Source organism: Cryptomeria japonica, chromosome 2, assembly GCF_030272615.1.
Source record: "Cryptomeria japonica chromosome 2, Sugi_1.0, whole genome shotgun sequence".
Classification (NCBI taxonomy): Eukaryota; Viridiplantae; Streptophyta; class Pinopsida; order Cupressales; family Cupressaceae; genus Cryptomeria; species Cryptomeria japonica.
Window position 1 is genome coordinate 248,369,111 of NC_081406.1, and position 13,286 is coordinate 248,382,396.

The 13,286-nt window shown below is 36.2% G+C and overlaps 1 protein-coding gene across 1 annotated transcript; it reads left to right on the forward strand.

Moving 5' to 3' along the window:
• Positions 1-9,829: 9,829 nt before the first annotated feature.
• On the forward strand, positions 9,830-13,054 carry LOC131058676 (pectinesterase). The gene is made up of 2 exons (XM_057992374.2): positions 9,830-10,992; positions 12,049-13,054. Exons 1-2 carry the CDS (start codon positions 10,023-10,025, stop codon positions 12,744-12,746), a joined length of 1,668 nt encoding a protein of 555 aa, XP_057848357.2. The 5' UTR covers positions 9,830-10,022; the 3' UTR covers positions 12,747-13,054.
• The last annotated feature ends 232 nt before the right edge of the window (positions 13,055-13,286 follow it).

Sequence of the window (13,286 nt, forward strand, 5' to 3'; positions counted from 1 at the left end):
GTGTTATAACATATGCATGACCCCTTAGAACTGCATATGACCCCTTATAAAATCCTATTGTGAATGACATACCCCCTAGTCCAGCACATAGTGTCTTAAGGGGTCGTATGTTGTCCTAAGGGGTCACGCATGCATTAACACATGCATGACCCCTTAGTAGGTCATAACTGACCCCTTATAACATCCTACTGTAAATATGACATTCCCCTTAGGATCATATAGTGTCCTAAGGGGTCATATGTAGTTAGAACCACATATGACCCCTTATAGAATCCTAGTGTGAACGACATACCCCTTAGTCCATCACATAGTGTCTTAAGGGGTCGTATGTTATCCTAAGGGGTCACGCATGCATTAACACATGTGTGACCCCTTAGTAGGTCACATATGACCCCTTATAACATCCTACTGTACATATGACATTTCCTATGTGTCCTAAGGGGTCATATGTGGTCCTAAGGGCTCATGCATGCATTAACACATGCGTGACCCCTTAGTAGGTCACATATGACCCCTTATAACATCCTACTATACATATGACATTCCCCTTAGGATCACATAGTGTCATAAGGGGTCATATGTGGTCCTGAGAGGTCATGCATGTGTTATAACATATGAATGACCCCTTAGAACCGCATATGACCCCTTATAGAATCCTAGTGTGAATGACATACCCCTTAGTCCATCACATAGTGTCTTAAGGGGTCGTATGTTGTCCCGAGGGGTCACGCATGCATTAACACATGTGTGACCCCTTAGTAGGTCACATATGACCCCTTATAACATCCTACTGTACATATGACATTCCCCTTAGGATCATATAGTGTCCTAAGGGGTCATATGTGGTTAGAACCACGTATGACCCCTTATAAAATCCTAGTGTGAATGACATACCCCTTAGTCCATCACATAGTGTCTTAAGGGGTTGTATGTGGTCCTAAGGGGTCACACATGCATTAACACATGTGTGACCCCTTAGTAGGTCGAATATGACCCCTTATAACATCCTATTGTACATATGACATTCCCCTTAGGATCATATAGTGTCCTAAGGGGTCATATGTGGTTAGAACCACATATGACCCCTTATAAAATCCTAGTGTGAACGACATACCCCTTAGTTCATCACATAGTGTCTTAAGGGGTCGTATGTGGTCCTAAGGGGTCACGCATGCATTGACACATGTGTGACCCCTTAGTAGGTCACATATGACCCCTTATAATATCCTACTGTACATATGACATTCCCCTTAGGATAATATAGTGTCCTAACATATGACGTGTTAGATCTCTCTATTCTTGAATTTTTTATGTATGTCAAAGATTTAAATATGTACACGTGTTAGATCTCTCTATCTCTCTAAAATATATGTTATCTCTAGATCTGAAATATATGTTCTCTCTCTCTCTCACTGAAATATTTGAAATTTTTACATGTATTTTTTGAAAATGAAAATGATCTCTCTCTCATGAAGATTTATATGTATATAATCTCTCTCTCTCTCTCTCTCATGAAAATGATCTCTCTCTCTCTCTGCTTACGTATTTATTTTAACTTTATGACATGTACCTAGATAGATGGCATCCCAGGATATACCTTCGCAGGCTCCTGATCAGGATCCACCTGCATAGGCTCCACATCAGGATCCACCTACGCAGGCTCCACATCAGGAGCCACCACAGGAGGATCCTCCATAGCAGGATCCCCCCTTGCCCGACATTGCTACTATTTTTCATTACAGTGATCGGGAGTTGCATAGGTTGAGGGCCATACTAGATGACCCTCGTACTGATGGCGTGTACAAGAGTACGTGCATGTTCATTTTTGACAGTTTGCGAACATTGAGGGACCACTTACTATCTCATACCTCATTCTCACCTGAGGTTATAGAGGATATATATAAACAGTTGAGGAGTGAGGTGAGGGGTCCTCATTCTTTTGCTGATGTGGTGGGGGTGGTCTCGAAGGAGACCATCAAGGAGAGATGCTTCCCACAATATCAAGAGAAGAGTAAGGTGAGGGGATATCAAGTTACCAGATATATCGACCCACAGGTTGCATCACTGATTTACCCACGATTCTTAGCTGCCCATGGTCATTATCCTAATAACGACCAGATTCCATTATACTTTGCACAACAGGTATTTGTTGAGGTTCATTATCAGATGAAACCAAACTACCTTGATATTCCAAGATATTATGGACAGGGGAGGGGCAGGATTGCTGATAGAGATGCATATCGTAGGCGTGATAGAGCTCCACCTAGACACAGGGACCTTGTTGGCCAGAGATTTCTTGCAGTAGTCCCAGCCATGGCACCCATAACGGATCACGTTGTGATTGCTTCTTAGAGAGAAGCAATTGATAGGATTGGACAGATTGCATCAGCAACAACCACCATATCTTCTGACAGGGTGGGCAGATATATGATGAGCCGACCACGTTCGCGATCATCCATAGATCATGCATCTTCTAGTCATGGGGGGGCTTTAGATTCAAATGATCGGTATATTTCTGCTGGCATCCCCTCCCCAGATGAGGTAGCAGCTATAGTCGGAGGTAGTAGACGTGTACAGATGTCGCAGTATTTAGCCGAGGACCTACTACATGCTTATAGTTTTATTTCATCTCGACTTGGAATACCATTGGGTGATATTAGAGAGGAGATTCTTAGAGATGGTCAAGCTACAACGACATCGATGCATACCCCGAGGCAGTCACAACATTCTCATCACTCTATGCATGCTCTAGGCACTGACCCACCTATAGATCACTCTGTTGCTGCAGAGGAGGAGCTACGAGCTGATCAACTCCATATCACAGATGAGGGCCGGTTGGATTCATTTGAAGACGAGATACGAGATGATCAGGTACATATCACAGATGAGGGTTTGGACTCATTTGAGGATCAACTGAGAGATTTGAGACATACTGGATTTATGGACATGCTACTACAGTCAGACACTTCATCCACGATGCCCACTCATCTAGTTAGCCCCTTGCACTCCTCAGTGATACGTACAGCTAGAGAGAGATATGCAGGTACGAGTGATGTTGTTGATATGATCATGGGACAGGATCAGACTATACAGCCTACTCCAGGTGATACACAGGTATGTACATGTACATGTGCATTTAAATTTTTAGAAGATATGTATACATGTTGCAAATTTGTACCTGATAAATCTATATATATAAATCATGTTTAATAAATAATCTAGAGTTCTAAGTTTTAATTTGTAGATCATTTAAATTGATTGTGGACTAATCCTTAAATTGACAGTTAGCTCATGTCACTCCTTCCTTGAGCTCTGAGCATGTGCATAGGAGAGATTCTTTAGATGCTGTTAGTGTACAGGTTAGTTATAGTTTTTGGTACATATATGTACATGTATGTATGTACATGCACGTTACAATTTATATTTAAATTTTTATTTAACTCTACTTGGATTTGATGTACATGCACGTCTAGAGAGATAGATATATTATATTTAATATTTAAATAAATTCTACTTTTGCAGGACTCCCCCTCAGATGGTCACTCAGTTTGTAACGGACATGATCCCTGTTGATTTGCTCCAGACTTTATAGCTCATTTACATTTATCTTTTTATAGACTTTCATATTATATATATTCATGCACGTACATGGAGTTTAGACTCTAGATTATACTTTATACCTGGTTTGTGTTTGACTCTAGATTATACTTTATACTTTATACATGGAGTTTAGACTCTAGATTATACTTTCTAAGTTTTATACATGTCTTCTCTCATCTAAAAAATGCGAATTATTTTAATCATTTGTGTGATAAAAAATGAAAAAAAAAAAAATGCTTCGGCTAGAGTTTGAACGAAAGCCGACAGTTAAAAATTGTTGGGTTCGCTCGAACATAACCGTTACAAAAATGTGCGTGCCAAAATCGAGCTCATTGGTTCGAGCGAATGGGGGTTGGGTTCGAGCGAACCCAATTCGCTTGAACTGGGGTTCATTCGAACCCTCAAATTAAAGGTTTCTCCCAAAAAATTTCAGAGTTCTGAAGAATTAATGACTTCGGAGCTCTGGTTCAAAGCACGAATGAAATAATCTTGATAATCCAAAAATATTAGATGGTAGTACTCGAAGCAAGCTTTCCAATGAGTATAATTTTGTTATATTTTGAATTTATTATGTTGTTTTTTTAATTTTATGGAAAATTGGTTTTTCACCAAAGAATGAACTTCTCTATTCAACACATTGGAAAAAATAAGAAACTAATTCAAAAAAATTCTGAAAAATATCTATGCCCCTGGTATTGATGTCTTCTTTCTATCAAAAAAAAAAAATTGAATTTCGATTTATATAGAACAAGTTATGTGTTCAAATGTAAACCTATGTTTGAATTATGACTAGTCGGACTTCAAAACTTTATAAAATGAAAAATATTGAACATATCACTATAAAACCAAATGCAAGCCCTGGATATTGATGTTAAAAACCAAAATTCGAAAGAATTGAGTTTTTATCATTTATAGAAAAAAAGTTATGCATTTCGGGAGGCACATCACTCTTAAAAAATGTAGTTTGTTGTAAAAAACTACTTTTCGAGGGAGATGGAAATTTTTTTAAAAAATCCTTCAAAAAAATTTGAAAAAAATGTATATAGAATCTACAAACAAAATGCTAGAAATCACTAATTTACATCATCTTCAAATTTTTAATAGTTTAAAAGTTATAGTTCTCGGAAGTTGAAGATTATTTTTAAAATGTACATCTCAGTGTCAAAAGTGGCAAAAAAGTGGGAACCATTATTGTGAGTTCACCCTATAATTTAATTAATAGGGGGGATGGGGTTTAAATAAATATTTAATAAGATGGTCAGAATTCCCTCAATCGACAAATGATCCTTCAAACCAATATATCCTTCATTTGGGATTTCTATAGGACAAAATTAGCTCCATTCAATTTTTTCATCTCACCCATCATTGAGACCTCTACACTGCTCAGCGAAAAACTTACATACACCGAATATTCCAACAACCTATGCGCTCTGATACCAATTGTTATGAAATCTATGCCAGAATAATAATAACAGTAGCAATAAAATAACCACAGCAAATAAAATAGACAGCAACCCTGGAGAACCTCCAATGTGAAGGAAAAAACAAAGGACAAGGATCAATATATTTTTTGGCAGAAGTAATTAGGAGAATAGTGGATGGGGAAGAGGCAATTTAAAATCCGCGTACCTTTTTTTTTGGCCTTGATTAGTGCTGAGACAGTCCTTTAGGTTGATTGTGAATATTATATTGCTTTTCGTCCCAGGCTTCACCATTATTGGCACTAACGCATTAACGACTATCATGGAGCGCACTTATTTATTTGAACACGTTTTATAAAGATCAAATGGTCCATTCTGTCAGCTGGTCATCGATTTGAACATTTTTTATAAAGAACAATCGGTCCACTCTGTCAGTTGGATGGTCATTTCGAAAACAGAATGTGTCTATTAATCATCAGACACAATTGCACGGAAAAATAATTGTATGCATCGATTGTAATGAAGGTTATAATAAAAGGTAAAGAGAACAGCAAATCATTTTCCTTGGAATGTTGTAGAATATCCATAATAAATGCCATCAATGTGGAGGGGAAGTGTACAAGTGAACCATTAATTCTGCATATGAAATGGCCTCCTCCACTTTGCTTTAACAATTACAAAGATTCTTCATCAATGGCGCAAATAGAATTAAGGTGCCACGGACAATTGATGCAGCTTTAGAATGTAAGAATGAAGGGTGCAAATGAATGGCAGCGTGCAGAAAGACTTAAAAGATGACAACTTCTATAAGCTGTTCAAGTATGCCCCTTAAACTTCAAGAGATGATGTATATTTATTTATTCACAGCCACATGAGTGGAAAGGGAAGGGACCACCACAGCATTCACATTATTCACGGTACCAACCACATGGTGCTGTTGATTTCTTTAAAGATGCATGTTCGTATTAATGTCACTATTCATGGGCTTGATTCTGACATCATGGGACTCAACCATCCATTTGTTGGCCATTTCATTCAAACTCAAATAATTGAATTGGAAACAAGTAGGGAAGAGCATTAGTTACGGTTCATGTTTTAATTATTGTTCTCTTCTTGTTCGTTCAACTTTTCAATTATTATTTTTAAAGTAATTTAAAAAATGATAACTAAATGTACATGTGTACTTTACCTTCAACATTTAGAAATTTTAGACTTTAATTGAAGGAGTTGTGCAACTTTATTGGTACCATAGTGCACAACTATTTGAGGTATTTGTGCATAAGTATTTGTCATTTTTAAAGAGGTTGTAGTGCAGTTGGGGCATCTTTAAGTAGGTTTCAGGTGACTCTTTGAAATGACCACATTTTTACCCTTGTGTGCATAACTATTCCCACAATGTGTGTTATTACTACCCAAAAGCTTGAACAATAGTTATAAGTAGTTAAGTCACATACAAAAACAACCAAAAAATAATAATCAAAATTTGTTGTATTATTTAAGGTTTGTGCGTACATGAAGTTAGCTATAATAACTATTGGTACACTTCCCCCATCTTGAATATGAAAATACAAGAAATGAATTACAAGAGTGAAATCACAAAGGAAAAAAAGTCAATGAATATTAAAAATTACAGGAAATGAATTAAAAATAAAATAAAAAGGCTAAGGAGAAACAAAATAATAAAAGAAAATAACAAACAACAAAATTGTTGCTCTCAAAGCAAGCTATTTACAAAAATAAGAATCTAAATCAAACAAAGAGAAAAAGCTCTATAATTGTTACTGACTTTTAAGGTTCTTTGCTTTATGAAGAACGACACTAGTTTCTATTTCCTTTGGACCAAAGATTTTATTTTTAATTTTCAAATTTAAAGAAAAATGTAGAATAGACTTATAGCTTCTCTAGAGAAGCTCAAAGCTACTCCTCATTTGGGACCTCATTTTTATTAAAGACCTTAAAACCCTCATCAAGCTTTAAATGGTGTCCTTATAAGAGATATTTTTCCAAGTTCTCAATTGTATCTTTGAATTAAACTTCTAGATGGTTCAGAGCCTAGGACCTACACCTACTTCTTCAATGCTTGACATAGGGACCAATCCTACAAGATGATCAAAATTCTTTTGTATGAGCAATACTTTGAACTTTTCTTATTTCAACACTTTTTCATTTTGACCAAAAGGTTATGGCATTCCCTATTGGACTAGTCATTTCCTATGTTCCCTCATCCCTTCCATGGTTATTCTTAAGATGGACAACTAGGATTTACACTTTTGAGTTGCTTTATCCTAAGTTTATTATTTTTCATTACTATGTTTCTCTTGTTATGCACTTGTACAATTTTTTCATTTAATAACCCGTATAGCTTTTACACAAAACATCTAGATTAATCAAATTTTAGAGAGAGGGCCTCTAGTTCACTTTCTTGACTCCAAACATTACTTTTGCAATTAGAATTTTATGGATATTATGTGAATTTCAATGTAGAGCTTAGTTCCAAAGCCATGTCTAAAACTTAAGTTGAATAGGAGGCATACAATTCTTGAGGCAAGGGCACATAGATCATAGCTTCTTTTTTTCTTATATTTTCTTTTATAGTTTCTTGATTTGTTGTTCTTTTGATGTCGATATTGTCAAGTATCATTGACAGCTTGGGTTTGTAGGATTAAAATAGAATCCTTCATTTCATTCAATTTTTGGAGAGATTCCTACAACTTCTCCTTTGTCTAAGCATTTGCCTTATTTAATGCACTTCTTGAATTCAAAATCTCATTAATCCATTGGTGTAGAATAGAAAATTCAATCACTCTATTATCCTTTTCCTTATCTACTTTGTCTATTTTGCATGTAACCTTCTAATGTCTAATTGATATTTTTTAATTATAACTATAGGCTTTAGCCTTTTTTCTTTCTTTGTAGACCTCTACACTAGAAAATTTTGAGCAAATCTCTAGTTTAGCATTGAGTAGTTATTGATTTAGAAATTTTATTGAGCCTTATATCTCTTTCACAATCCTTGTCACATCGATGGGATCATACTCATTTATTCAATTTACTTCATTCTATGTTTTTGTAACAAGGAACAATGATCCTAGACTAACATATACATTAACCTAGGTTCAATTCCCTTTTCCCATACAACATTGGAGGTGTGAGTGGGTTTGGCTTCTTGTATACAAAGAAGAACCACACTATCCTAGATTCACACTTTTGTTTGTTGTAATGTGTGTTAGTCTTTCCAATTGATCACTTGAATCCCTCTAAAGAATTGTCAACTTCTTCTGAAATTTAGTTGAGGGAAAAAGATAATAAGGCTTGATATATTTAATGTGAAATTAATGTCCTTATATGTGGTAAGGTAATTATAGACATTAATACAATCAACACATTGAACTAAATAACCAATCTAGTTATATCATTTTTCTAAAGTTTGTGCAATCAATACAAATAATATATGGAAAGAAATGACTATTAGTGTAAGGAGGTTCTTGTTCAAGTTGATAGGTCTCTTTACTATGAAAAAGCTTTGGTTAGAGAATATGCTGAGGAAATTGGATGAAATTTCATATATCAATTATAAAATATTTGTTTTTATTATAGAAATGAATTTCGAAGAATAACAAATAGATATTAGAAATATTCAATTAAAAAATGGGAATCTAAATAAAAAGAAACTTGAGTTAAAGAACATTAAAATCAAAGAAATCATGAAAAAAAATCATATTTACAAACTAAAAATGTTGAATTATAAAATAAAGGTGGTTTGTCTTACATAAATCTAATGCATATTCATCTTGCACTCTAATCTACAAATTTCATGGATTAAGGGAATCAATTAAGTGGACAAAATACACAATATCAGGTAGTGCCAATTCCTCAAAACTAAAATCAGACATAGAGATTAAGCTCCACCTTCAATTTATCTATGCTTCTCCTTGATCGAAGCCATATGAAAGCACAAACTAAATGTCTTAAGAGAACCAATAAAATAGACAATGTAATTCAATTCTTCAAAACCAAAACTAGACATAATGATTAAACACCACCTCCAATTTATCTATCCTTCTCCTTCATCGATACCATATGAAACAACATAAATGAAATATCTATGCAACAAATAAGGTGCATGGTAGCTGGACAATTTTCTGCATTTATTAATTAAATTGTAAATTACAATACTATTGTCTAATCAGAAAGCATTCAATATTTCCGTAGCCTACGAATCTTTTACTTATAGATTAGTTTTGGGCGATTCATCGCCCTTTACCCAATGCACAGTCCATTAAACTGTTATAAATTGGAAGAAGCTTTGATTAATACAACTTGCTTCATTTCTTATTGCAGCGACACTCGTCTCTTTCCATAGACAGCTTGATCGCTCAAGTCCCAATAACCAAACAAAAGAGAACGTTTAATTTATGTGAAACATCTTTATTGACTAAAAACAAGCATTATCCAGTATTAATGACATTTATTATATGCATAAAGAAAGTGGAAGTTTCCGGAGAGAGAATCTTTTTATCAGCTATGGCAGTCTACTTTCCGCGTCTAACTTTACATCAAGCAGATTGTCATATTTGTATATTCTGCAAATAATCAACACATGTTAGGTGGTTGACCAGAGACGCGAAAAAATAACATTTAAAGACTTGAAATCTGCAGTAGTAATGGAACCCACTGAGGAAATAAGATCATACCGCACATAGTCTTGAAAACTATCTACTGGTAGCTTATATGCTAAACAATTGATCGACCGACAGTAACACGCTCCGCACACCATATTAAATATTAGCTTGACAAGATTGGTATCTAAGTAGCAAGATAAGCACACCTAAAACGATATCTCACATCATTATATATGTTTGTCCTTGTTTATCACTAACCATCAGTCATCCATATCTGCTTCTCTCGACTTGCATATGAGACTTAGTAGAATGCAGATATAAGTTAGGGTTTCTCCTTAAGAGATTTTGCTTATAGAAGATTAGGGAGAGCTGCTTCAGTATGCAGAACATGGGTTCCCTAATTCAAAGCTCGGGGGCTGTAATCGCACTCGTGGTGATGATAATGTGTTCACCCATTGGAATTAATGCAGTCAGCACAAGTAGAGGAGGGAATGTAGAAGCCCAAGAATTGGTAGATGCTGCTGAGATAGAGAGTGTGTGTAGCAGTACTCTTTACCCAGAAAGTTGCATGGTTAGTCTTGCTCCATATTTAACAAGCTCCTCTAAGACCAAGAAGGAGGTGCTTCACATTGCAGTCATGGTGGCCATGAAAGAAGCAAACAGGGCTTTTGTCCACGCTTCTGCTTTCTTCAATCAAACCAATAACCGCAATGTAAAAATTGCTGTTGGGGATTGTGTGGAGCTCATTGACATTACCAAAGATCAGCTTAGTAGCTCACTGTGTGTATTAAAAAAGGATGAAATTGGGGCAAGGGAGCATAGCGGAGTAAAGACTTTGCTCAGTGCGGCCATCACTAACATGGAAACGTGCCATGATGGAGTTCTTGAGAAGTCTGAAGGGAAATCAGAGTCTGGTCTGCTGAAAAGTGTGGAGAGAGTGAAAGTATTCGCCAGTAACTGTCTTGCCATACTGGTGAACTCTGAATCCAGTCGGGAGGACAAACTTGCTCTCCCTTCTGAGCCCATAAAGGAAGGGTTTCCTTCGTGGGTTTCTGCAGCGGATCGGAGGATATTGCAAGCCTCTGCAGATGAGGTAAATGCGGATGTGGTAGTGGCTGCTGATGGGTCTGGTAAGTTCAAAACAATCACGGAAGCCATTAACGCGGCTCCAGAGAAAAGTAGCAAGAGGTACGTGATCAAGGTGAAAAAGGGCACTTATAAGGAGAATGTCGAAGTCGGGAAGACAAAGACGAACATACTGCTAATAGGTGAAGGCATGGATAGTACAATTGTGACTGCGAGCAAGAACGTCGTAGATGGTTCAACCACTTTCAACTCTGCCACATTTGGTAAGCAGGGAATACTATAGTATTGCTACTTTGATTAAGGATGACTTCAATTATTGTGATATTGGCATTTGCGCATTTTGAGCCAGTCAGCTCACCTGTCAATGTTTTATCTCTAAAATTGGTGCAGATAACCTACCCGACTCATCCATTTCATCTAGATCCAACACAGAAAATGAGAGATCTTAGGTTATCTAATTCATATATTTAAAAAATTTATAGACTTAAAATCTAGAATCTTTTATTTGGTTTGAATGTGCCTTATTTTCAGCATTCCTTATAAGCTATTTTATAAAATGTTTGGGTTCTTACTTCTTAGTCTAGCTTAGTTGCGAAAACATGTTGTGTTTTTCATGTATCAATTAGGATTTGAATGTAAGTCCTTCCATTTACTGTTAAAGTGCTTTACCATTAAGCTATTGACCCATCTTTAATATGGATGTCACTTATTCCCAACAATAAACACTCTACATAAATATCATTTACACAATCTCATGATAAATCTAATCTATATATAGATAGGGATTTCTACATTCATATTAACTATGTGTTTCATTATTCAGTTTTTTTAATGCTCTGATATCTACTGTTGTATATAACATATCTATTCAAATAAAGTAGTTGTCAATGGGCCCTCAGTTTGCTGGTGAAGCTGAATGGTTCTTAATGAGCCCACCAAAGATTAAGTCTTGCTAAGTGCAAGGCTCGAACATTATAAGGGATGAGGCCTGGATAATGCTCTGGGGTGAATATGGTGGAATGGATACTCTTCAGTCTTTGACTCTTAGACAAAGAGACTCAGCCTAGACAAAGAGATTCAGCCTATGACTCATGCTCCCATAACTACACATCAATAGACTTGTCAAAAAAAAATGTAGTTTAGGTCTCAACTATTGAATGCTTTCATTTTATAATTTGTTCATGCCAATAGATATTAGCCCTTATTTTGGTGTGTTAGCAAATCATTTATTGTATACAGAGTGTTTGAATCTCTACTGTCTCCATCATTATTTCATTTCAGTAAAGCAACTCAGTTGACTTGTGTTTTGTGAAATGCAGCTGTGGTGGGAAAGGGATTCATGGCCCAAGATATAGCCTTCGTCAACACTGCCGGCCCAGACAAGCATCAAGCAGTAGCTCTTCGAGTTGGATCAGACCAATCAGTCTTCTACCGTTGCAAGATCCAAGCATACCAAGACACACTCTACACACATTCACTTCGTCAATTTTACAGGGAATGCACAATTTTAGGCACCGTGGACTTCATATTCGGCAACTCTGCTGTTGTACTCCAAAGCTGCACTATTCTGCCAAGAAAACCAGGGCAAAATCAAAAGAATGCAATAACGGCACAAGGGAGGACCGATCCCAACCAAAACACAGGGATCTCCATTCACAACTGCAACATCAGAGCAGATTCAGACCTTGCTCCTGTACAGAGCTCATTCCCAACATACCTGGGAAGGCCATGGAAGGAATACTCAAGAACTGTATACATGCAATCTTCTTTGACTGACGTTATTAATCCTGCTGGTTGGTTAGAGTGGTCTGGGGATTTTGCATTGAAAACCTTGTACTATGGGGAGTACAAGAATACTGGAGCTGGATCTGCAACGGGGAACCGAGTGAAATGGGCTGGGTTTCATGTTATCCAAAGCGCTGCGGAGGCCACTAAATTTACAGTAGATGAACTTATACAAGGCAACGAATGGCTGCAGGCATATGGCGTTGATTTCATCGACGGATTGACAAGTTGAATCAAAAGCTTACCTTGAACTTTATCTCTTTTCTTTTTACTGTTTTGAAGTACTTAGATAACCGGGCTCCCTCTCGATCTAATGCTCAAATTAGTTGTATCTCTTTGGTACATCATAGAGAAATCTAACTTTTCTGCTCTGTTTTGCCTGGTTTTACAGTGGGAAAGGTATATAAATAAGAATTTGTACCTGTCTTCTGTAGTGGCATGTCAAAGCATGTTTGATCTAGTGGGACCTCTAGTGTGCATTGTGGACTGAAATATTCAAATAATAAATTGGTGGTATCCTTCATCAGATATAGAAATGCATTTCCAGTTGCCATATCTTATGGATGGATATGCTGTGCTATTGGCTTGGCACTGCAACTTTTTTGAATGGGGCATTTCTATATATAGGTGTTTTTATACTTGTAGGCATATTATTTATTATATGGGTTATTTAAAATTTTAAGTAATAAAATAATGTACTAAATATTTAGTTTTAGATGTTTTTTTTGGTAATATGTTTTTTTAAAAATTTAATGTTTTAATCAAGCAATAA